We start from the raw sequence: 27,562 nt of genomic DNA, 5'->3' as shown, positions 1-27,562 counted from the left end.
AGGAGGATGGACAAGTGGGAAGAGCTGGAAATCAGACATAATTTGAAAAAGGGTCTTCAGCCCAATGGGGTCCTTTGCTTTAACCAGCTGTGCCCTTAACTTATTTGGCGGTTGGTGGATTGTCTCGATGTCAAATGAAATGAATGAAGACCCCAGGAGTGTACCAGATCCCCTGTGAGTGCGGTGAAGTCTACGTGGGTGAGACGAGCCGCACGATCGAAACATGGCTGAAAGAACATCAGAGGCATCTCAGACTGGGGCAACTAGAAAAATCAGCAGTGGCGGACCATAGCTTTACCAAGGACCATAAAGTGGGAGGGAACCAAAATTATCTGCCCATCCAACGGATACTGGGACCGACTCACTAAGGAGGCCATCGAGATCCGCCTTTGTAAACATAATTTTCGACAAGGTCTGGCACGAAGGCCTTTTACTCAAGCTGGCCAAGAAAAATATTCCCCTGTATCTAATCAAAATCGTACAATCCTTTCTAAACAATCGTTCCTTTTCTATCCTCCGTAACACCTACCGATCCCCCTCTAAACCACAGCTGACAGGGGTTCCCCAGGGGGCGGTCTTAAGCCCCGTACTTTTCAATATGTTCATCGACGACCTACCCTCCCACCCTTTCACACACATTTTCCTATATGCGGATGACACCACCATTGCTGCACAAAGCTGGTGGACCTCTAAGACTGACGACGCCCTGCAAGACCATCTGCACTTGATAGGTGACGGGCTCGAAGAGTGGAAACTTGAAGTCAATCCCGATAAATGCTCAAAACTCTGCTTCTCACGCAACCCTCTAAAGATCACCCACACCTACCTCACCCTAAATCTCCGTATTATCCCTCAAAAACCTCTGTGACCTTCCTTTGGGTCACGCTTGACGAAAAGTTAACCTTCTCAACCAACGTAGCAACCAAATTAGCTAAACTCCGCTCGGCCACCTTCGCTCTCCACCCCCTCCTCTCAAGATCCTCCAAAACCTCCTTAAACTCCAACCTTGCTATCCTCCAATCCATACTACTCCCCCAAGTCCTTTATGCGTCCCCCATATGGGCCACAGCCCCTAAAGGAGCGATTAGTAAAATCGAGGTATGGCTAAACAAGCTGACGAGACTCATCGCAGGAGCCCCTTGGTTCGTTCCCAGCACCCTCATCTATAAAGAGCTGAACATCGAGACAAGTATCATATACCCCTTCGACTATCACTTCAACAAAAGCACTCCCTGGCTCCAGTGGAACCCAGTTCCGAAGGAGTAGTACAGGTTCACTACTCATGCGTTGGCGACCCGAGAGGAATTTACGCAGCTGATACGCCGGGAAAATACCAAATCTTTTACCATCCTTATTTATTTTTATCGCGCATTTCGTATCGTTGCTCCATGGAACGTGACATCGTGAATTCGTGACGTGCACGGTGGTGCCGTCAAGCCGCGATCCGCATGCTGTAACGGCCCGGTTTTATCTTTTTGTGAATCGACCGGTTAAGGTGGGTTTCGCCCACCGGGACGGTATATGTGCGCCCGCAACAAGGCTTTCAATGAGCCATTTCGTGCGGGGAGTGAGGTTTCCGGGCGGGAATCCCTTCCCGCTGTTCTCGGGGGTTTTTTTCGCTTTCCCGTTCCCAAATCTTGAGTAGAGTTGGTTGGTAATTCGGGAAATTTGCAGCAGGAAATAACCAGGAGTGGAAAGGGGGAACTGAAGGAAACGCGATTTTTTAAAGGTCATAAATCCGATTAAGACTGTTTGATGAGAGCTGAAACTCGATCCCTTATGGAAAGAAGAGCATTATGCAATATTGAGTTGAATTTTATACAACCTTTAAATAGCAGTTGAAACCTTAATCAATCGAGAAGCTAATATTCTCACAAATGAGGGAATGTTTGAGTTCTTGTTCAGTAGTTTAGGAAAACAAAATTCCTCAATGGGCCAAATGCTTTCGAAGGAAATAAAATTTTAATTGGTTGGACGTATAAATAGAGATCCTGTGTCTCTCACAAAGTACCTGAGAATCGTTAGTTGCCTATGGGAGATGGAAGAAAATAGATTATTTGCTCTTTCAAGTAAGAATAAAATTCCACGGTTGGCGAAGACATCAATGGAAAGTCCTTTCGAAGGACGACTTACAGCAGGAATTCCAAGAAAAGAAATAAATGATTTCCTCAGGGAGAGTTCTGACATTTAATCAGAATCTAATCTGAAGTGTGAATTGACCTCAGCAATATCAATGTGGGCATCAAAGACTAGCCCTATGCACGTAAACGAAATATTTGCTTCTCTGAGGAAGGAAATGAGCGTATACGAATGAAGCAATGCAACCTCTCACTCCCGACTTGAAGATGCTTCCAGACGCAGTGGTATACGATTCGACCGACGTCTACGGAAAAAGGGAGAATTTCTTTCAGATTAAGTTTATTAATTACAAAGGAAGGATCACGATTTTCTGATCGGGCAATCAATACCCTATGTTTCTCAAAGTTTCCTTTTAAAACTGACAAGTAAAAAATATGTGAAGTATTTTTTTAATTTTCAAACGAACAATATTTGCATGTGATTTCCAGTAATGCTTAAGTTAACAAATAAAATATTAAAATTATCTGAGAATATTAATACATTGCGTGATACATGTAAAAATTCACTGTATACTACAGGGATTGGTTAAATAGTGTTTGTATTAATTGCATTACTTACACTTTGAGAAACCAAGCTAAAATAATACTATAGTGTCCCCTGTTTAGCTCTCAGGGCAATAAATGAACTAGTCATGAAATTCCGGCCGACATCCATTATCGGAATATTATCAGCTCAACTTTTGCGTTTGCCTAGTCGCAAGGTTGCCAAGGTTTGTCTAGAAACCTCTGAAAGATTGCGCCGGGACTTGGAACCCGGTCACCCCACCTTCTCTGAGGCTTTTCTGTTTATAACCATTTGCAACATTCCACATTCATTCTAACTGATGATAAACGAAAATTGAATAAGAAATATTATTTCGGGAATTCTCGAGAGATATGATTTCCCGTTCTCGAAGGTTACAAAATGTAGGTAATCTGGAAACCCTGGCTGGGAGCACATAAACTACATACATGTAACGCAGAACCAGAGCGTGCCAACGATACAAATGCCATTTTAAATGTTGCGTATGGATGCTGATATTTCGCACGTTCATTTGAGTTGTAAAAAATTATATTTTTTACAACATTTCAAAATATTGCGGGATAAAGTACGTTATCAACTGGTTAAAACTCTCGTTGTTATTAGGATTTAAATTAAGGCATTTTCAATCAGTTCCATACCTTAATTTGTCCTACCAGGCTCATACCAAGCAGTGCGTGGGACGACTGAGAGAGCTGTGAGTTGATAGACAGACGGACTTCGGATTCGGGAGGTCATCAATTATTTAGTGATGAATTACGAAATTTAGTGAGCAACTGGAGATGCATTCGGAAAGCCTCCAATCACAGCCGACCAACTAAAAAGCCAAAGTTGTACGCTTTGTAGAATGTGTAATACTATATCCTCGTGACGGCACGTCAATAGATATTTAAAAAACTTGCAATATAATAATGGACCATGCGTAATTGATATTTGCAGAAAGTGAGAATATTAATGAATCTAATGAAATTTTCAAAAGAGTGAAAAACGAATTTCCCGATTGGGATTTTCCTCCAATCACTTCCCTCTATTTGCATATTAGAGACGACTGCGCGCACCCTACCGCGACTCCGAAAACAAAAGAGGGGTCATTTCTCTAGGGCATTTCAGCGCGTAACTCCCCTAAATAGTAATATGAAAAGCAGAATACAGTCTCGTACGCGACTGCTGACATTAGCAGAAAATGGCGAGGTGAATAGAGGCGAAAAATTGTGTTTGTATATATTATTTCATTTTCGCATTTTTCTATTAAAATGAAAATAGTCGTCTTCAGAAATGTTCAAATGATGCTCAATTGTTCACATTTTTTGGATACGCCTACTATATTCAAACCCACTTTGTTTTAAATGTTAAGATTTTTGGGAAGGGAGTCAGACGAAGGTGGTTGAATTCTGGTGGGGTGCGAGAATGAGCCCCCAGCTCCTTCAGACTTGACCGCTTGTTGTGTGGGCCCATTAATTCCTTCCAATCAATATTAATCGAATCCCCTAAACGGAGGGAGTCCATCACTATTGCCCACATTGGACTCCCCCGCCGAGTCAGGAACCGGTCCGTGAGATGTTAACCTGCCAACCCGGAGAAACTACGACTCGCGAGCGAGGCTGAGGGGTTGCGTTGCTGCCGGCAACACGAGAGGCATCCAGCGGCGCCGTAAGGAGAGGCTCACGACTGGAGAGTGCTTTCTCTCGGCGATTGTTACGTACCTAAACCAATCTTTGCGTAATATTTTAGAAATCATTTATTTAATCAATCCTGATCTCTATTTATCATGCTGTTGACAGTTAATTTTATCATTAAAGAGCGGAATGTAAAGGCGACTGTTTGGAGAGGAAACGCTTACAAACAAGAAAGCAGTATCTTAAAACGCCAGCGAGAAAGAAGTATGGCATTGAATGCATCAGAGATTTGAGCCAAAAGACAAGCAGGTCGGAGGAGAATAGACGCCTTCGAAATTTGGTGCAGGGGGCGAACGGCGAATGCTCCATGGACAGATTAAGTAATAAATGAAGGCGTACAGAGACGAGAGAATAGAAGAGGGAAAGTCTATCTTACAGTAAAAGGAGAAGGAGATGATCCGGACACATTCTGAGATTTCAAATTTTTGACAACCATACAAGCGTAGGAAGGGAAATAAGTGTTCCGCAAGGAAGATTAATGGACGACCACATCGTCCTGATGGAGGGTGATGCAGGACAGGGGAGTTATCGGGGCAGAAGAGAACCAGTGGATGGGAATAATGGCGGACTGCCTTCGACCAATCTTCGAGCTGAAGGGCCGACGAGGAGGGGAGAAAGGTCACCCTCCTCCTTTGCGAGACGTACGCCTATGGAGAGGCGCCGTGTTAGCGCGCTCGCCCTCCTCCTCACCTTTGACCGCCTTGGCCTTCTTCTTCCCGCCGCCCGCCCTGCACCGCTGGATGGCCTGTTGGAGCCTGGAGCGGGCCTCCCCCGTCACGCCCTTCCCCAGTGCCCCCTCGTACGCCGCCAGCGCTTCCGGCCACGAGCCCCTCGCCTCCTCGCACTTCCCGATCCTCTCCAGCAGGACGTGGCACTTGGACTCGGGGTATCCGTTCGACAGGGCCAGCGTCGCGTCCCTGGATGCCAGGGCCGGCTGGCCGAGCTGCAGGAGCACGGCAGAGCGGTTGGCCAGCGCGTACGATAGGGTCAGGCCTTCGTCCACATCCATGTCCTCTCCTGGTCGATGAAGGACGGAAAACGTGCGAATCAGAGGCGACTCGCCACTTCATTCCACGGGGTTAGAACAGGGCAGGGAAGGTGTGGGGTCACGAATGTGTGGCCTTACTCCCTTCCGATTCATCCGAGGTGTTTTACATGTATATTGGTGAAAGTTTTCCAACCAAGACACTTAATAATTTAGAAGTAGCTTGATATAAATTTATAAAATTTATCGTCGAAGGTAATTTATGTATTTTATTTATTGGATACTAACAATTGTTCATGTTGGACATATTAGCGTGGGCGGTGCCGAGGGGGTTGATGTGGTGCTCTCGATCTGCAGCCTTGTCCCCTTGAGGACTGATTGATGGTGGACCTCTGGTTCGGAGCCGAGTGGAAGGCATCAGTCATAGGTTGCGTGCTCTCTGCAGGGATATCGGGGCGTCCTTCGTCGACCTTCAACCGACGATCCAATCGTGTAGGAACCCCCTGAACCGTTCTGGTGTTCACTACACGTCTGAGGCCGCCAGGTGTGTAGCGGGTAGGATATTCGAGCACTGCAGGAGTTTTTAGGTTAAAATGTAGGTCAGCGGGTAGGTCAAATAGTGTGTCTCTAAATTCTTCTTTGCCAATTGATGTAGCTTTAAATGAAGTGAGGTTCAGAGCTAGCAATAGTCCATTTAACAAGAATCAAATAGCATCGGACAGAAATTTTCATAAGGATTAATTATCAAAAAGAAAACGATCCTCGTAATATGCTGGGAGTAATCATACATTTTCAACATTACTGTTAAAAAGACGCCCCTCCAATTCATATGCAAGAGCTTCAATTTGTAATCTAACCTTCGCTTCATAGAGTGATTCCAAGCCTAGCTGCTTTTATATTTTGGATTCGCTACTAAGTTTATCATGACAACGTTTTACAAATCTAGCTCCTCCATGTTGCACGCAATAGGCAATTCGGCAATTAATCCAGCTTCGTGAGGATCCCATATACTTGTAGCATATTCTAAATGAGGCCTAACCAACGACAGATAACATTTCTCTTTGGCCTTTTCATCACATTTACCAAGAACTCTTCTAATAAATCCTAATTTTCTGCCAGCTTGCCCTCATATTCCCCATACGTGTTTCACCCAGGAGAGATCGTGAGTTAGGGTAACTCTGTGTTTACATTCTTCCATTGAAGACTCAGTGCGAGGATATGGAAAGTATGCGAAGGAAAGGTGAAATTGGTGCGCTGCACATGAAGGTTAAAACTCTATCGGGAAGGAAGAAGAGAAAATCTAAATTAATAATTAGAGATATTTCAGGAACAATATTTGCTGAACCAGAAAAAATCCAAAAGAGATGGGTGGAATATACAAGGTTTGTGTAGAAAGTATCGGTAACAATTTTTACCAGGCTTGTGTGTGAAGTGCTGAGTTCTGGCCGTCGGTTAAGTGCAGATCGTATTAGAAATGACTCGATGACGGTGCACTCCATCGCACCATTTTCAAAGCAAATCTGGCGATGTGAAAGATCAGCGCTAAAATTGTCACGAAGGTCTTGACGGACCACCAAGAGCAGAGTCAAGTGTCTGCTTTTGAAGACCTCCCCCAAAGTTATCGCGACGATTTCCCAACCCCCTTACAGTCCCGATATGGTACCTGCTATTTCCTATTCCCAATCGTGAAATCCTTCCTCAAAGGATACCACCCTAAGCGCCGTCAAGGATCTTGCACGCGTACCCTTTCCGTAATACCAGGGAGCCTTCGAGTGGCCGGAGAAGTCGCAAGGGCAAAAGTTGTCGACGCTCAAGGGATGATGTACTGTGAAGAATTTTGAGGCATCTTAGCAATATCTGAAATAAATATTTCTTACAAAAATTTTCCCGATCTTTTTAGGTAACCCCGGTTAAACTGTATGGTAAAGAAATTAGTTCAGTACGTTTAGATTAGAAGGAGAATGTGACGTGGATCAAGATAGCTTTGGTCCAGGTTTACTCGACCGTGAAATAGAAAAAGAATTAATTGAAATGAAATCAAAAGAGGCAGTGGGGATAGAAAACATCCCGGCGGAACTTATAGGTTGAGGAAAATGTGGGAGGAGGAGTCTATATGGGTTGATTCGTAGCATCTACGAGGAAGGAATCTGGCCGGAAGACTTATTATGATCAATTGTGGTTCTTATTCGGAAAAGGGTTAAGGGTACATCATGAGAGGACTACAAAAAAATAAGTTTGATATCCCATGCGGCTAAAGCGGTTCTCAGGATCATCAACCAAAGGATGGAGAGCAAGGCAAATGGCTACTTAGGGGATGATCAGTTTGGGGTTAGGAAGGGGAGAGGTACGTATGATTCCATTACAGTAATGAGGTCACCGATAGAGAAGAGCATAGAATGCAGTTAGGATGTATTTGTCTGTCTCGTATATTTCGAAAAGGTGTTTGATAGAGCCAATTGGGAAACATAAATGAATGCATTGTAGTAAATAGGAGTAGATTGGAGAGATAGGAGACTCATCCGCGACCTTTGCATGTCTCAGAATGATATGGTGTGAATGGCGAATGCTGAGGGAAAATGGGCGGCGATTGGAACAGTAGTAATACTTATTATTGACGTGAGATATCCACCCTGACTTTCCAACGCAAGCGCGGAAGAGAGGGTTGTAGAGGACTTGGAATAACTCGATATAGGAATGGAATTTTGTGGAGAATTCATGAAATTATTTAGATTTTCAAGTGATCGAGCTTTAGGTTGACGTGTTTGAGATGGGACTCCAAATAAAAATAACAAGCGGTTTCTTAAAAAAAGGAGATCTTAGTAAAATATTAAGGAAAAACTATAAACCAGAACAGGCCGTGCAGTTTACATATCTTTTAAGTTTTTTGAACCAAAATGTTCAAGGTAGTAGGGACATAAAAAGAGCGATTGCGATGGGCCTTGAACAACGAGGAGGGAAGTGGTGACAGGGAAATTATGGAAGAACGGTAAGAAAAGACCTTTGGTACTGAGCGTGGCATTCTACGGCGCGGAAACAGCGTCAATGAACATGATTACAGGTGGAGTGTGGAGGGTTGTGATGCTTGGCGGTGGGAAACGTTGGAAAAGGTTGAATGGATGGAAAGGAACCATCCAAGGAATGAAGGAGGGTTTGAGAGAGTAGAGTTTCCTGCATTGGATGCTTTAAAAGTGGATTCAGGGCATTTTGAAGGGCGAGAGCGTGCTGAAGACCATAAATGAGCATTGAGCATGCGAGGAAGCGGGCAGTCAGACAGGCATATTGGTCAGAATGGAGACGGGCATTATTCGGCATCAAAGAACAGTTTAAAGTCGTGTGGTAAGCCAGGTTGTTTACTATTGGAGGAAAATAAGGAATCAATAGATGATCAGGTTTAAACCAACCTACCTAAATGGTAGGGAGCATGTCATAACTATAATAAATGCAATCGCGTTATAAAATTTATGGGCAATGCCTTGGGCCTCTCACGTGTCCTGTATTGCGTTCTGCTTTAATTATCTGATATCAATGAGGGAGACATTTGTGCAAGCGTCCTGATTTTGCGCGCACAGAGGTGTGTTTTATTGTGACCCCAAAGAATTGTGTTTAGTATACAGCATCCAGTATCCGTAACATCTTATTGGTCTTACATCTTGTAACATGGTGTAACATCTTAATGCAAGCCCTGTCGCTTTGCCACCAGGTCTGCTCACCCAGTCCTGGCGCCCTCATGACGCTGGCGCTGTACAGCAGCAGCGCCCTCTTCGGCTCCCCGCACTTGAGCGCCGCGTTTCCCTCCTCCCGCCGCGCGCGCGCCTCTTTGCCCGACTTGCATCGGTAGAGAGCGGGCGGCTCGAGGCTGGCGACGCCGCGAAGTGCGGCCACATACCGCACCCGCTGCACGTCGCTGTGGAGGCCGGAGAAGCCCTGGCCCACACCCAGCGCGGCCGCGACGGCCGTCCTCTCGGCCACCTCGCTCATCGCCCCCGCGGCCAGCTCACGGAAGAAGCCCTCCTTCTCCGAGTAGAGGGTGAGGCGGCTGCAGAGGGCCGTGTAGCCCGGGTCGTGGTCCACCGGCCGCCCCCCCATCTCCTCCTCCCACCCTGCAACACCGCACAACGGATTACTCAGTTTGACTTGACAACGTTTTACGGACCTAGCTCATTTATCCTGCACGCGATCCGATTCGACAATCAATTCAACTTCGTGAGGATGCCATAATATACTGGAAGCATATTCTTAATAAGGTCCAACGAGAGAAAGAGAACATTTCTCTTTGAGCTTTTCATCATATTTAGCCTGTACTCTTCTAATATATCCTAATTTATTGACAGTTTTCCACGCATTCCTCGTATGTGTTTCACCCATGAGAGGTCGTGAGTGAGGTAACGACCAAGTGTTTTATCGAGTCTACGCATTCCATTTCGGTGTATCGCATTCAGTAGGCGTTCGGGAGAAAATTCCCCTTTTTCCGAAAATTTATGACCACGCATTGTTTTAAGTTTAAAACTTATCGCCACCAATTGTTTTAAATTTAAAACTTATCGCCTTGCACTGTTATAAGTTTAAAACTTATCACTACGCACTGTTTAACTTTAAAACTTATCGCCACGCACTGTTTTAAGTTTAAAACTAATCGCCACGCAGAGTTTAAGTTTAAAGCTAATCGCCATGCACTGTTTTGGGTTTAAAACTTATCGCAACGAAATGTTTTCAGTTTCAAGCTTATCAATACGCACTGTTTTAATTTTAAAACTGATCACCACCCTAGGTTTTATGTTAAACAGTACTCGCAACCCACTGCTTTAAATTAAAAACTTATCGCCACGCACTTTTTCAAGTTTCAAACTTATCGCCACGCAGAGTTTAAGTTTAAAACTTATCACTACGCACTGTTTTAAGTTTAAAACTTATCGCCATGCAATGTTTTAATGTTTAACAGTTCTCGCAACCCACTGTTATAAGTTTAAAGCCTATCGCCATGCACTGTTTTAAGTTTAAAACTTATCGCCACGCACTGTTATAAGTTTAAAACTTATCGCCATGCAATGTTTTGGGTTTAAAACTTATCGCCATGAAATGTTTTATGTTTAACAGTTCTCGCAACCCACTGTTATAAGTTTAAAACTTATCGCCACGCAGAGTTTAAGTTTAAAGCTTATCACTATCGCAACAGTGCGTGGGGAAAAGTTTTAAACTTTAAACAACATATATATATATATATATATATATATATATATATATATATATATATATATATATATATATATATATATATATACAGGGTTCGTCCGGAAAATAAGTGTACTGACTCCTGCACCGCTCTGACGGGCTGCGATTGGGGGGGGTATGTTGGCAAGCGACGCTGAAAAAGGCAGTCGGCTCTGAGCTGTGGTATAGTGAGGAGCTCTGTTAACGCGAACCTCCACGCTCGACCCACGTCACGGAACGCGATGCCGAAGTTTTTGGAGCAGCGTTATTCCATCAAATTTGCGGTAAAGCTTGGGAAATCGTCTACCGAAACTGTCGGTATGATTAACCAGGCTTACGGGGAGTCAGCCATGTCCAGAAACATGATCTTTCGGTGGCACAAGATGTTCGTGGAGGGCAGAGAAGAGGTCGACGACGAGTCTTCGAGAGGTTCCCGATGATGCCTTCGCGGGAGCGTTTCAGGAATGGGAACACCGCTGGAACAAGTGTATCGACTCACAAGGGTCCTATTTTGAGGGATATTAGCTTAAGATATGTAAAAGTGTAATAATTTTTTTTTCCTGAGTTCAGTACACTTATTTTCCGGACGAACCCTGTATATATATATTTATATATAAGGGTTGCGGTTGTCCAGTGGGTAGAGCTTTGGACTGCTGACCAGAGGGTCCCGGTTTCGATTCCCGGGCAAGGCACTCTGGGCACCTGCAGCTCCACCAGAGCTATGTGATTTTTCGGGTACCAGGTGTTCCTGGGAAACCATAACCGACGCAGGGAAAGGAACTGGCCCCCCCACCCTGATGTGTGAATTTTCACACGCCGTATAGGGCTTAGTACTGAGTGAACTCTACCATCACCTACCAAACCGATCTTCCGGTTGATTACTGTGTTTATGATTCATAGGTAGGTTGGTAATGTACCGGTTAAGGTAGTTTTTTGGATGGGCACAGCTACCAAACAAATATTTTATTACTCCTAACAAAACACAAAATCTATCATCCTACTCTATATCAGGTCCCTCTTCATCTCTGAGTACTTTCTTCCTCCCTTCATCCCGTCCAACATCCCTATCCTGTTCCTTCCCTTTCCTCTTTTGCCCAACATTCTCCCCTCTATTACAGTCTTCAAAATCCCACTGCCGGTCAATAACCCCCTCATCCACTTTTCCTGCCTCCATAGGATTGCTCCCAACAAACCCCTCTCTTCGCCCACCATACCAAATACTTCCTCATATGTTTTCTTCTCTGTCCATTTCACCTTCTCCATTCTCCTCCACACCGACATCTCAAAAGCCTCCAATCTACGTCTCTCCTCCTGCTTCAATTACCACGTTTTCGCGCCGCACACACCTACGCTCCATATCAAAGTTTTTACGAGTCTTTTCTTAACATCCTCACTCAACGTCCCTGTCATCAACTCCCTCCTCCTTGTGAAAGCCTCTTTGCCTAGCGCAATTCTTCTCCTTACGTCCTTACTACTTTGACCGTGTTGGTCCAAAACACTGCCGAGATACGTAAACTGTTCTACCTGCTCTAGTTTTTGCCCTCCTATTTCAATGTAAAGCTTAGCCTTTTTTTTCTAGAAAATCGCATGACCTTTGTTTTATTAATATTGATTCTCGTCCCATACCTGTCGCACTGAATTTCCAATTCACTCAGCAATGCTTGCAGCCCCACTGACAAACCAAAGCTTGGTCATCAGCGAACCTAACTGATTTTACGAATTTTCCGCCCACTTTCATTCCTACCTCCAGTTCTCCCCATGCCTCTTTAATCATTTCCTCTGCATACAGGTTGAACAGCAACGGTGATAACGGGCAACCCTGCCTTACACCTCTTCCTAACACTGCCCAACCTGACTCCTCGTTCCCCACTCGTACCTGAGCAGTCTGAGACATATACAGGTTGCGGATTAGCCTCCTTTCCCTCCAATCTATTCCTATTTTCTGCAGAGTACTCATTAGTTTTTCCCAATTCACTCTATCACCAGAATGTATACACCCTATGAAATGGTATAATTTTTATTGTACTCATGTAATTATATGTTTCCAGTTTTAATATTATTGAGCAGTATAAAGTAAAATATGACCACTAATAATTTATTTGCTTTTGAATGGATAACTAGTTGAAATAAAACCTAAATCATGGAATAATGAATTTGTTTATCAAAATAATATCTACTATCTGTTTCTACATTTTCATAACCAGCAAAGACAAGGAAAATGACCTCAGGCCCAAGGACGAAGGAAGGAGGTATTATGATGCAAGTGATTACCGATCCATCATGAATCTAATCACTTTAGCTGATGAAAGATCGCCTGTTGACATGCTGGAGAGGGCATTGATGGCAGTTTTCCTGGTCAAATGTCTCCGTCACTCATCCTTCTTCAAAAATACCTTTGCTCTGTCGTTTCTCTAAACGGAAATGATTTTTGGGAGAATATCATCATCGACGATATAACTAGCTTTCTCTTCCAATAAATATATGTGTATGCCCTTGCGCTTTGATATTCTGGGACTCTGTTTTTTAACTCAACTTCGGCAATCAACTACCAATACGCATAATGTTTCCTGGGCATTACGGTTGCTTGTTTTCTTATTGATATGGAATTCCTTATAAATTTTCCTTCCGATGCTATTTGCTCTATGTTAAGTGAACCATTGTGTGTTATTCTGGCGCTCACCCTCGCTACATTTTATGCTATATAATTTGGCGAGGAATACTTTAGAGACGTAATATTTGACCCACACTTCTATGCAGATCTAAATAGGCCATACATTGCTGGAATATCCTGGCGACCTCAGACATGCAGTGAACACCAGGGCGGTTCAGGGGGTTCCTACACGATTGGGTCGTCGGCTGAAGGTCGACGAAGGACGGTTAAAGGGCGGGTGCAAACAATGAGCAATGAGACATGACGCGCCCGCATGCATCTGAACTCGATTTGTTGGCGAAATGCTTGTCTTTATTTGTCAAACCGTTTAAAACAGAAATCTAGAAGTTCTTTCGCCGTTTGCTCACCCAAGATTCCGTGCCGGCTTTCGCAGAGCGCGTTCCCTCATACGTACGGCACTGCCCCGCCCACTCCGTCAAATTCCATTTGGTGCTCACACTTTGCAGAAGCACGCATGCGCATTCGACTGAGGCCACGTTCGCTCACGTAAGGTTTCGCACTTATTGGGCACTTTCTGCTTTCTAGCACCGCTAAGAAGCCACTCCCTGCTCTTGAATTTCTCCAGGTTTATGGTGGTCAGGTGAAACAATTTGGATTCCCCTAAGTTGGGCACCGGGGAGTGTGACAATAGCGCGAGGTTCCTGCGCTGCCCGTTGAGAGTGCTGGGTGGCAGCACAAGTTGATGCGCTCTTCTCGTTGAATTTCAAACAATGATACCTTGGAATTTATTCCTCGTCCTGTCATCAGTCATAAGAATAACTTTGAATAGAAATATCAGTCTCCGTGTGAAACAGTATGTTTAAACTTAAAATTAAATTCCACTCAAATCGAGATACGTACAAGCGATTTTCTATCATCCCGATTTTGTAACTAATTTAGCTCCATCGTAAATTATTTCTGATGATTATTTATGTAATATCGTTTATAATTAATTTATCTTAAATTTAATTTATTAATAATAACGCAATAATTCTATTGCTAGATTTGTTTTAAGGATATTGGACTGGCTTTCACTTTCATCGCGGATTGTGTGTGAACTTCGTTCGTGGGATGCAAACATTTGCCGGTTTTGGAAATTGATCGGCATCCAATTGGGTCCCGCTAACGCAGTCATGCGCCCATCTTGAATCTTTTATTCAATGTATCGTCTCAATTCAAGTTAAATATATCATATTTTACACATGTTTGCGTAATAATGTCTCATTGTATATTTAACAAAATGAGGATGCACTTATTTAAAAATGTAACCTTCGATGTGATATTTCATCCCCTCAGTCATCATGTCCTTGTAACTGCGAAGAAATTAATATTAGCCGATATTGAAGTTATGCAATTATTATTATTCGCTTTGAATTTGTAAGAAGTTATGACCAAGTCTTGAATTACTTTTTGTAAATTAATATTTTGCTTGAGGTCAGAGGCCAGAGGTGTGCCATTTCATTACTCATTAAGTACTCAAATGTTTTTATTTCTCCGCCAATTCCACATGATAAGTGCATATAAGGTGGTGGCAACTGGGGACTGTCGACGGGCGATGAAGCGCGTTAATACATATTAAAGCAAAGACAAGACATACGTAAGTTAAAAAAATAGGCATGAACGAGCAAAAAGCAATTACATGAGAGTCTGCGATGGGGTACACTCGAACAAAGAAACGTGATTTCAATCTTTAAGATTTGCAAATTTGATCTCCAATATTTGACCAGAGCGAGAGGCAGAATCTTAGAAGCGTTCTGAAGCAGTTAGGTCGGAGTGACTTCATGCCGCCCATTTCCCGGAATTCTGTGCTCCATTACGCGTTTTCTGGCCGCTTTACGCTTCAGATCCGTGGGCTACCTTTAAGTAGTAGTAGTTTTGAGGGGAGGCGACCAACTGCTGAGGTCATTTGGGCCATAGGGGATGGACAGGAAAGGATGAAGGGTGGAGAGAAACCCGGCGTCGGCATTAGCCTACTCTTTACGAAAGGCGCCAAGGGGTCCGCAGCTTAACGTCCCATCCGACGGACGGCGTACTCACTCAGAGTGCCCTCCACAAAGCACCTCAAGTAGGGATCGAGATACCACTGAACAATATTCAACACCGCCAGGATTTGAACCCGCGCCCTCAGGGTGGGAAGCCAGTACGTTAGCCCCCGCACCATCTCGATCCACGGCTACCTTTAATTAATCAAGAGAAGTTAAAGTGAACAATTCTATTGCTGGTGACTCCATTCCTTTTGCCACTTTACTATGGAGGTGGGCATCATTCGTAAGAAGGCGGACATCATGTGTAAGAGAAGCCCATGGTACAGCAAAAAATGGCCATAAATGCAGACGCGTTAGCAGTGTAAAGAGGAAATTGCGTGGACCGAGTCCCCCTCGCTACTGAGTCTTGATCATCCGCCTCGCGACGGGAGGCGGATTGGGGGGGGAGGGGGGTGTTGAACGTCGATTTAAACGCGCTCGCCAGGAAGGGAGGCGCGCGCAGGTGAGTGGGTCTTTGGGGCTCGTGCGATTGGCTCCCTCCGCTGGTGCCCTTGGCGAAGTACGTGGCAACGGAAATTGGACGGATTCGCGGGTTATTAGGGCACTGAGCCAGGGGGAGGTTTAAGAGACGCACGGGGGGGAGAGGAAAGGGATGTGGACTTCCATGCGGTCATACTGCGTGCTCGTCATATTTCCCGCTCCGAATGCAGGAATGGATCCGTGAATGAACTTTAACTTGGAATGTTGGTCATCGGTCAATGGAATTGGATCTGAGATTGCGGCCGCGCCAAATACTGCAGTGAATGGGAAAGACGCCATTGCCTCCAAACATTTTCAAATTAGAATGCACAGGAAGTGGGCGTCTCGGGTGTCGGACGGGCACTCGTATTTGCGCCCCGCTAAACCCAACTCCCTTCGGATGACATCCTGGTGACTCTTTGTTTCGTCGTGTACGTGGTCACCGTCTCCTTCGGTTGCCCGTCAACGTCGACGGTTAGTTGGGAGTGGAGACCCATGCCCCCCAAAGTATAGGAAAGCAAAGAAATTCTATTCGATGTTGTTCGCAAGGAGGAAATAGGCTTATGAAAAGAATGGCTGTGAGGATAATTCATATCTTTCGTGGTGAAACATTTATCAAATTCAGAAGATTGTATTCTACTGTTTCAGCCTTCACTACGTGGAAGTATTTCATATCCATATTAAAAGGAATTTGTACTTTTCCACAGATTTTTATTATAAGGTTCAACGCATTTCACCGACTTGTGGCATCATCAGGTACAAATATACAAACAGTGGGGGAATATATATACGCTCAGGACAGAGTGGGGGGGCAGGGGAGGGGAAGGAGGGCCTGAGAGGGGAGGGGGCGGTCGGGTGCGTTGGGGGTTGGTTTGACCAATTCCGGGCTGGCTCCCCAGAAAGGAGGGGGGAGGGGGACGGGAACGATTGCTCGTTACTAAGTGTCAAGTTGGGGTTTGCTAGGTGCCTCCGTATTTCCATTTGCTCGAGAGCGTCCATTTTTAATCTTTTGGGAGAATATGTAATATTTCTGGGACAAAGTCACTGCTGTGGTCTAATTCTAGTGAGTGCTTAGCAAAGAGGGAGTTCGTATTCTTATTTTTGTGACACCTTGCGTCTTCCTTGGCTCGTAGCTGGACATTCCTCCCTGTCTGACCAACATAAACGATGTTGCAAATCTCGCAATTCAGTTTATAAATACCTGATTTAAGAAGGCTATCCTGGGTGTCTTTACCATTGAGTAGAAATTTTGAGAGGATTAAGGGTGTGTAAAAGGCTGCTTTGAGTGAGGTGGGTAGGCAGTTGGAAATCCTTTATGAAAGCTCTCCCAGAAATGGGATCGAGCACCTCCTAAATTCGTTAAATACTGCGGACTGTGCGGAGGAAATACTCTTTATGGCTATTGATTTTTATTTTTTCGAAGTAATTTATCAACTAGCTTAGGGTTGCAGCAATTGTTGGTAGCTATATTCGTGATTGTCACGAGTTCAATGTTGAAGTTTCTGGGGCAAAGGGGGATGTGTAGGAGGCGGTGGATCATCGAGTGGAGGGCCGCATGTTTGTGAGAAAAATGGAATTACGGTAGGAATTATGTGGTCTCAAAAATTAAAAGAAATCCATGTACCGGATAAAGCAAGACTAGTCTCATATGACATTAAGAATTTATTTACTTGCGTGCCCATGTCTTGTGAAGCCTTGCTTAGGGTGAAAGAACGCCTCGATGATTTTACATTCGCCCAAAATATGTCCCACGAATTGATCTCCCTCATCAAAATGACAGTTAACCAAAACTGTTTTATAAATAAATGAAAGGACTAACTTTGTAGTTCCACACGAACGATTTATTCACAAGACCCAAGTTTCGAAGTAAAACTTCATCATCAGGTGGCCGTGTGAATAAATCGTGCGTGTGGAACTACAAAGTTAGTCCTTTCATTTATTTATAATGAATCGGTTCCATAAAGTTACGCCAGAAACCATCAATTACAAAACTGTTTTAGTTTCAACCACATTTTTTATAGTCAAACGGATGGGCCAGCTAAGGGTTCCTCCGTTTCCCCCTTCCTAGCCGAACTCTTCCTCAATTCATCTGAAGAAAATCTTATCAATACCTAGAATCAGCATGTAAGAAACGTGGGTCATTGGTTCCGTTACGTTGACGACATTCTATGCCTTTGTTCAGGAACCAACTCCAGATATACACATTCCTCAATTACATAAACACACTCCATCCGAATATTTCCTTCTCCATGGAAAAAGACGTCAACGGCACAATCAACATCCTCGACTGGTCAATTGCCTTAAGGGAAAACACTCACATGAGCTGTATAATATTTGGTCGGCACAATAGAACACAGGCAAGCCCACATCTGACACAACATAAAAACAAGCCCACATCTGACGCAGCAAACAACATTTGTACCACCTATTTCCCCGGATCACACAGACTGAAAATCTTTCTTAAAGAACTGTTTCCTATTTTGCACGACAAGGACGCGAACTACCCCAATACCCATCTCTCGCATACAACAAGCAGTCATTGAAAGATTGGTCATGGGAAGCAGTGTGAGTAGGGATGGGATAATTAAGGTAGGTGGTAGAATAAAGGTGGTTATTTATGCGGAGGGAGAGGGTGGTCGTGAATTCGTCCCAGTAGATGGCAGCGCAGAAGTTACAGGAGAGGCGATGGACAATTTTTTGGAGGTACAGGTGACATCGGGTTGGGAGTTGGTAGTAAGGGAGGGGGAGGGTGTTGGAAGATAGCAGCATTTACAGCTTGAGCGGTTGCATGGTGCAGACAGGGGCGGGGAAGAGGCAGGGGTGCTCAGAGGTGGTTTTGTAGACTTGAAGACGTCTCGCAAGTTCGAAGGGCGTTTAAAGGAAAAGGAGGGACAATTTGGGAATAAAAATGACGTGAACTGGCTGTTATTAATAATTGGGAAGAGTTCACGGATTATGTGTTTAATTTTGTTGGTTCCGGGGAAGAAAGTAGGGATAAGGTTAGGGTATTTTGGCCGGTTTGGTTAGGGGAGAGGAGTGTATTGGGTTGACGGTTTGAGAATTTTACTATTTAGTAGTTTTTCAGGTTACCCACATTTTCTAAGAGATCCATGTAGCTGGCACATATATATTTCTGTTAGTAGGGGGTGTTGTTGCAGAGACGGAAGCCACGGACTGAGAGTGAGAAGGGGATGGAGCGTTTTGTATGTGATGGGTGGCAGCTATTGAAATGAAGGTATTGTTGGTTGTTGGTTGGTTTAATGTGGACTGAGGAGTTAAACTTATTGCTCTGGAGGTGAATATTGACATCTAGGAAAGTGATATTCTATTTTCGATATTATGAAAAAAGTGGTTGAGTTATATTGAGATTGATGTAAGAAGGGAGTGAAGTTAATATAGGTTGAAGGTGGTGGGCTTTTAATGCGGGGATTTATTTATGGGTGAGTAGATCCTGGAGACAATGGGACGTCCGGGGTTAAGGTTCTTTGAGTTTAGGGAAGGAAATAGAAATGGGAGGTCTTAGGCTTAACTTCTGAGAGATATATCTATCCTTCCAAACGCCAAAGACATCCATCCTTATCCACCGTCAGACCCCAGTGGAGTGGCCATGGAGTGAACTACGACACACGGCCCAATCGGCCGATTGGGCCGTGCCCGGCAGCGGGAGAGGCAAGGCTTCCGTGGTTTCCATCTCACGAAACCCTAGCAAAGGAAAACCGACAGCAGCAGGACATAAGGCTCAGGATAAGATAGCCAAAATAGTAAGAATATAAACTTGGAATGCCAGGAAAATGTTTAGGACAGGAATTTTACTGAATATTAAGCGAGAGATGGAGAGACGAAATATATATACTATAGGACGAAATATATTTAGGTGTATGCGAGGTGAGATGAAAGCATAACGGGTATTACTTGAGTGATAGATATATAATAATATACAGCGGCGGGGGCGAGTGCCAAAGAGGGGTTGCTATAATATTGAAAAAAAGAGGTTGGAAGACGCGTAGTCAACATAGAAGAGGAATCGGATAGAATATTACTAATAGAGATAAAAGCAGAACCGACGAACTTGGTTATTATTCAGGTATACATGCCACCGAGCAACAATTCGGAGGAATAGGTCGATAGGATATACGCACAGTAAGAGGACATAATCGCGTTTGTTCCTGCGGGGAAACTTTTGGTAGTGATGATGGTTTGGAATCCGACGATAGGCGAAGGAAGAGATGGTGTTGAGGTGGGGGACTACGTTTTAGGTTCGAGGAATGACCGCAGGGAGAAAGCAGTCGTGTACTGTAGGAGACAGGGGTTAGTCATCACCGACACTTGGTTTAGACACCTCAATAAATGCAGGTATATATGGAAAATGCCAGGTGACTCAGAAAGGTATCAGCTAGATTATATTCTCGTTAGACACAGGTTTAGGAACTGTGTAATGAATTCGCACACCTTCCCGGGAGCAGATGCGGACTCAGACCACAATTTAGCTGTTATGAAATGTAGCGTCCGTTTCAAAAAGATAAGGCAGAGGCGGCGGGTTAGAAAGTGGAATGTAGAAGGGTTAAATGGATTGAAAAGAAAGGAGTACCAACAGGCTGTAGAGGAAATCATGGAGAATGGTAAAGAGCTAAGTACTATCGAAGAAAAATGCGAATGTATCAAGAAAGGGATATCGAAAGCCGACAAAGAAACTATAGGAGCTGTTGATGGGGAAAGGAGAAGGAAACGATGGATCACGAATGAGATGATTACAAAGAGGGGTGACAGAAGAAAATGGAAGAATGTAAACACGGAGTTCGGCAAAATGAAGTACAAAGAGTTACATAATAAATTGAGGCGGGCAGCAAAAGAAGAATGGTGGATGGCAAAAGGCGAAGATATGGTAAGCTCAAGGTAAGGTAAGTGCACTACAGAGCAAGATTAAATCACAATCAGGAAGTAAACAGGAAGATCTGTGGTAACAAATAGAGATAATTCGGGTGAGATTATAGTTGACACAGAAAAGATCCAAGAGAGATGGAAGGAATATATATTTAGGAGAACTGTATGGTAAAGAACTTAGGCCAACAAGCTTACACATAGAAGGAGAACATGAAAGTGAAGATAGCTTAGTTCCAGGCATACTTGACAATGAGAGAGAAAGGGCTCTAAAGGAGATGAAATACAATAAGGCTGATTGGGTGGAACACACTGTACGAAACAACAAAAAGGTTTCGGAAAATGTGGGTGGAAGAGTCTACAGGTATATGGACAGATTTGTAGTATCTATGAGGAAGGTTGTGCCGGGAGGCTTTGTGATATCAGTGTTAGTTCCTACTACGAAAAAGTTAAAGGCTACATCATGTGAGGGCTACAGGACAATAGGTTTGATTTCCCAGGCGTATAAAGTTTTTCTCAGGATCATAAACAAAAGGGTAGAGAGTAGGGCAAATGATTACTTTGGGGATGATCAGTTTGGGTTTAGGAAGGGGAGAGGTACCCGTGATACCATTGCAGTAATGAGAACACTAATCGAGAGGAATGTAGAATATAACCCTACAAAAGTATTTGCCTGTTTCGTAGATTTCGAAAAAGCGTTTGACGGAGTGAATTGGGAAACACGAATGAGTATATTGAAGAAAATAGGAATAGATTGGAGGGAAAGGAGGCTAATCCGCAACCTGTACATGTCTCAGACTGCTCAGGTGCGAGTGGGGAACGGGGAGTCCGGTTGGGCAGTGTTAGGAAGAGGCGTACGGTAGGGTTGCCTGTTATCACCGTTGCTGTTCAACCTGTATGCAGAGGAAATGATTAAAGAGGCATGGGAAGAACTGGAGGTAGGATTGAAAGTCGGCGGGGAATTCGTAACATTATTTAGGTGTATGAGTGAATTGAAAACTCAGTTCGATAGATATGGAATGAGAATCAGTATTAATAAAACAAGGTTATGTGATTTTTCAGAAAGAAAAAGGCTAAGCTAAACATCAGAATAGGAGGGCAAAATCTAGATAAGGTAGACCAGTTTAGGTAGTTTTGGACCCACACGGTCAAAGTAGTAGGGACGTAAGGAGAAGAATGGCTCTGGGCACAGAGGCTTTAATAAGAAGGAGGAAGTTGATGACAGGGACGCTCAGTGAGGATGTTAAGAAAAGACTCGTAAAAACTTAGATATGCTATGTAGATTGGGGGCTTTTGAAATGAACCAGACCCAGTCTTATTACCTGATGGACTGTTTATGCGGAGCGGTCCCAGGGGAGAGGTTGGGTCGGGGGGGGATGGGTTGCGTGGGAAGTTTGGCTGCAGGAGGTCCACGTGAGGGGTCGGGGTAAGCCGGGGTGCATTCGAGAGAGATTGCCTTGGTGTGTGCTTGAGAAGTGTTGTTGAAGGCGCTCTTAGTCGGGGCGAGGGCGACTAGTGGGACGAGGAAGTGGGTGGAAGGAAGGAAGTAGTGGTGCGTGGCGTTTGGGGGTCTCCCTTCAAGGAACCGAGCCCTCTTCTCTAAGATTTGGATGCATCAAGGGGAATGACGTCTGAAGTGGTCATTAGTGTTTGAGGAGGAATTGCAAATGAGTGAAGAAAATTGAGGATGTCAAATGAATCTTTTTGGAAAGAGGGAAGATACATCCTGCTAGTGGGCCGAATTAAAGTTTTCATTCTTTTTCACTTCGATCGGCACCGAAGGTGGCATATACGGCATGCGTTTGACGATGATGGAGGAGTATAAGGGCGGCGGAATCAGGCTTCGCCGTCCGTCCACAGGTGTGGAAGAAGGGATTTCTCCGCATTTTTAATTTAACGTTCTGGATGAGGGGTTCGGTTTTTCAGGGGAAGCACAGATGCCGTCGCAGGTCGCGTAAAGCTGTTCATGATTTTACGTATATATATATATATATATATATATATATATATATATATATATATATATATATATATATATATATATATATATATATATATATATGTATAATCCCTGTATATATATATGAACTTTTAGAATGAAATGCCCAGCCGTAGAATCCACCGCCGACTCCCGCAATCTTCATTTTGCGAGCAGATATTTTTCTGGCTTTCAAGCGTAAACGACGCCGTGTGCTCGGCGACTCGATGAAGGAGGGGAGCATTCAGGGTTCCAGGGCATGCAGGAAGGGAGGACGCTTCCATCTACACCCGCAATCAGAGTGGCAATATATATTACTATTATTAGGTAATCTACCGGTGACATTAACACTTACTGTGTAGAGTGAAAAGGGGATGGAGCACTTAGTATGAGCTCTCAATCCGTGGCTTCCATCTCTGCAACAACACCCCCTCCTAACAGATATATATATGTGCCAGCTACATGAATCTCTCAGACAATGTGGGTACCCTGAAAAACTACTAAATAGTAAAAATCTCAAAACGTCAACCCAATACACTCCCCTCCCATAACCAAACCGCTCAAAATACCCTAACCTTATCCCTACTTTCTTCCCCGGAACCAACAAAATTAAACACATAATCCGTGAACTCTTCCCAATTATTAATAACAGCCAGTTCACGTCACTTTTATTCCCAAATTGTCCCTCCGTTTCCTTAAAACGCCCTTCGAACTTGCGAGACATCTTCAAGTCCACAAAACCAACTGCGAGTGCCCCCGTCTCTCCCCCACCCCTATCCGCACCCCGCAACCGCCCACGCTGCATATGCTGTCATCTTCTAAGACCATCCCCCTCACTCAGTACCAACTCCCAACCGCTCGCCACCTGTACCTCAAAAAATATTATATATCGCCTCTCCTGTAACTTCTGCCCTGCCTTCTACGTGGGCGAATGCACGACCGCACTCTCCCTCCGCATGAATAACCACCGATATTCCACCAAATCTCCCACCTTTCTTAATTATCCCATCCCTACTCACGCTGCTTCCCACAATTAATCTTTTGACGACTGCTTCTCTATGTCGGTGATTGAAATCCTTCCCAAACCTGCTAGTACAATAGCGGTGAGAACCCGCGAGATGGCGCATATCTGGGTGGCCCAGTCATTTAAACCGCCCGGACTGAACCAAGCCCACTGAATGCATCATATGGCTGCCTACATATGCCCTCCCACCCCCTTGTTCATTTCCTATTGGTCCCTCACCACTCCTTCCCGTACATCTCCCCCGCACATGTCCTCTCCGCTCCTCCCCGAGAACGCCATTCTGAAGACGACAGCCGAGCTGTCGAAACGTCAAATAATATATTGTGAGTGTCCTTTCTTTGTTTCTATACTCTAAAAATCTGCACTTGTGTTTATATAGATATATATATATAAATATATATATATATATACATACATATATATATATGTATATATATATAAATATAAATATATATATATATGTATATATATATGTATATATAAATACATACATTCATATATGTATATATATACAATGGGCTGACACAACATAACACAAATAGAAAAGAATAGACACATATAAAAGAACACTTAAACGGTAAATTGTTCGAGCTTTCGGCCCTCTCAGAGGCCTTCTTCAAGAGAGACTCTTGACTCAGTCTCTCTTGAAGAAGGCCTCTGAGAGGGCCGAAAGCTCGAACAATTTACCGTGTAAGTGTTCTTTTATATGTGTCTATTCTTTTCTATTTGTGTTATGTTGTGTCAGCCCATTATTGTGCCGCTCGTATGAGTTTTTCCGTACAATCGTTATATATATATATACATACATATATATATATATATATGTATATATATATATGTATATATATATATATATATATATATATATATATATATATATATATATATATATATATATATACATTCAAACACGAAATCCCGCCAAACGGCGAATAAATACTCATATATACAGAAACATATATAAGGAAAAGGGATAGGAACACGTATAAAGGACGAACACAATAGAGGTGGGGAAGGCGGAATCGAACGGATCACAAGAGTAAAAATATCTCCTCAACCGGGATTCGAACACCGGATCTTTCCACTTGCCGGGCGGATGCTCTTAACCACTTGAGCTATCGAGGATATGTAATTTACCCTGAGATCCGTGGGTCTTATATGTCGCCAAGCGCCCCGATTCTTTAGCCAAGAGATGGCGTCAGGGGGCTGTTTCACCCACCAAAGGAGAAATAGACAATACACAAGAGGAAAGGCCAGTGGTTAGAATTCATACAACATCATACAGGAAAAGAACAGTGCGTTTCGTGGCACGCATAGCCAGAAGAAAGAGATGAGCCACATTGGCCAAATACACATTCAAACACGAAATCCCGCCAAACGGCGAATAAATACTCATATATACAGAAACATATATAAGGAAAAGGGATAGGAACACGTATAAAGGACGAACACAATAGAGGTGGGGAAGGCGGAATCGAACGGATCACAAGAGTAAAAATACGTGTTCCTATCCCTTTATATATTTCCTTTATACGTGTTCCTATCCCTTTTCCTTATATATGTTTCTGTATATATGAGTATATATATATATATATATATAATTTTTATTAGTTAATCTACCGGTTAATGTTGATTTTTGGATGGACACAGCTACCAAGTAAATATTTTATTACTACTAAAAAAAAAAAAACAATCCTGCATCCTACTCTTCATCTGGTCCCTCTCCTCTCTGGTTAATCTCCTTCCTCCCTTCATCCCGTCTAACATGCCTAAGCTGTTCCTACGCTTCCCTCGTTTGCCTAAAAATATCCCCTCTATTACAGTCTTCAACATCCCCTTGCCGGTGAATAGCACCTCCATCCACTTTTCTTGTCTCCAAAGGATTTCTGCCAACAAACTACTCTTTTTGCCCACCATACCAAGTACTTCCTCATTTGTTTTCTTCTCTGTCCATTTCACCTTCTCCATGCTTCTCCACGCCCAAATTTCAAAAGCCTCCAGTCTACGTCTATCCTCCTGCTTCAATGATCACTTTTCCGCACCGTTATAGCTACGCTCCATATCAATGTTTTTACGGGTCTTTTTTTAATATCCTTAGTCAAAGACCCTGTCATCAACTCCCTCCTCCTTGTGAAAGCCTCTTTGCCTAGCGCAATTCTTCTCCTTACATCCCTACTACTTTGACCGTGTTGCTCCAAAACACTTCCGAGATACGTAAACTGTTCTACCTGCTCTAGTTTTTGCCCTCCTATTTTAATGTTTAGCTTATCCTTTTTCTATCTAGAAAATCGCATAACCTTTGTTGTATTAATATTCATTCTCATCTCTTAACTGTCGCACTGAATTTCCAATGCACTAAGCAATGCTTGCAACCCCTTGGCTGACTGACAAACTAAAGCTTGGTCATCAGCAAACCTAACTGATTTTACGAATTCCCCGCCCATTATCATTCCTACCTCCAGCTCTTCCCATGACTCTTTAATCATTTCCTCCGCATACAGGTTGAACAGCAACGGTGATAATGGGCAACGCTGCCTTACACCTCTTCCTAACAATGCCAATCCGGACTCCCCGTTCCCCGCTCGCACCTGAGCAGTCTCAGTCATGTACAGGTTGCGTATTAGCCTCCTTTCCCTCACTCTATCAAACGCTTTTTCGAAATCTACGAAGCTGGCAAATACCTCCTGATTGTGTTCTATATTCCTCTCGATTAATAATCTCATTTCTGCAATGGCATTTAGCGTACCTCTCCCCTTCCTAAACCCAAACTGATCATCCCCTAAATAATCATTTGCCCTACTCTCTATCCTTTTGTTTATGATCCTAAGAACAAATTTAGCTGCGTGGGGTATCAAACTTATTGTCCTATGGTTCTCACGTGATGTCCGGTAGCCTTTACCTTTTTCGGAATAGGAATTAAAACTGATCTCACAAAGTCTTCCGGCCAGATTCCTTCCACATAAATACTACGAATCAGCCCATATAGCGTATTCCTCCCACATTCTCCTAAACATTTCAGTAGTTCCGCAGGAATGTTATCTACCCCCACGGCCTTATTTAGTTTCATCTTCCTTAATGCCCTTTCAAACTCATCGTCGAGTATGCCTGGAACTAAGCTATCTTCCTCTACGTCATATTCTTTTTCAATGTCTAATTTAGTTGGGTGAAGTTCTTTGCTATACAGTTATTCTATATATTCCTTACATCTCTCTTGGATCTTCCTGAGTCATCTATTATCTCACCCGCCTTATGTCTAACTTTTAGCATAGCTCTTCCTTTCTTACTTCTACGTGTTCTACCAAGCATCTTTTGCTTTATTTGGTGCCCGCTTCAATTTATTGTTTAATTCATTGTACTTCATTTTGCCTAATTCTGTGTTTACATTCTTCCATTTTCGCCCCTCATCCATCTTTGTAATCAATTAATCCGTGATCCATGGTTTCCTAGTCCTTTTCGCATTAACAGTTCCAAAAGTGTCTTTTGCGGCTTTCGATAACCCTTTCTTTATACTTTCCCTTTTTTCTTCGATAGTACTTAGCCCTTTACCATCCTCCATGATTTCCTCATCAGCCTTTTGGTTCTTCTTCATTTTTAGTCCATTGCATGCTACTACATTTTATTTTCTAACCCGCCACCCCTACCTTATCTTTTTGAAACGGACGCTACATTTCAAAGCAACTAAATTGTGTCAGGGCTGGCGAACTGGCGAGAGCCGGGAAGTTGTAGGAAGTTATCACACTGTTCCTAAACCTGTGTCTAACCAGAATATAATCTAGCTGATAGCTTTCTGAGTCACCTAGCATTTTCCATGTATACCTGCGTCTTTTGTGGTGTCTAAACCAAGTGTTGGTGATGACTAGCCCACATCCCCTGCAGAACTCAACTGCTTTTTCCCCGCGGTTATTCCTCATGGCTAAACCGTAGTCCCGGACCTCGTCACCATCTCTTCCTTCGCCTACCGTTGCATTCCAATCCCCCATCACTATCAAAAGTTTCCCTGC

General features: G+C 43.6%; 1 protein-coding gene across 4 annotated transcripts in view; it reads right to left on the bottom strand.

Moving 5' to 3' along the window:
- LOC139696920 (SET and MYND domain-containing protein 4-like) overlaps positions 1-27,562 on the bottom strand; it is a 99,804-nt gene that overhangs the window by 24,915 nt on the left and 47,327 nt on the right. For 2 of the 4 annotated variants that reach the window (XM_071595805.1, XM_071595806.1), the window contains exons 2-3: positions 9,030-9,419; positions 5,025-5,351 (exon numbers count right to left, since the gene is read on the bottom strand). In XM_071595805.1, coding sequence (XP_071451906.1) covers positions 5,025-5,351; positions 9,030-9,419 — 717 coding nt within the window. Of the gene's footprint in view, positions 1-5,024; positions 5,352-5,607; positions 5,943-9,029; positions 9,420-27,562 lie in introns of those variants that run through there. The other 2 variants (XM_071595809.1, XM_071595808.1) reach the window with 2 other exon arrangements.

Source organism: Hetaerina americana, unplaced genomic scaffold (genome assembly GCF_022747635.1).
Source record: "Hetaerina americana unplaced genomic scaffold, ioHetAmer1.1.p SCAF_7, whole genome shotgun sequence".
In the NCBI taxonomy this organism is placed as follows: domain Eukaryota; kingdom Metazoa; phylum Arthropoda; class Insecta; order Odonata; family Calopterygidae; genus Hetaerina; species Hetaerina americana.
The sequence above is the reverse complement of the archived record's forward strand: the minus strand, read 5'-3'. Positions and strand labels throughout refer to the sequence as shown.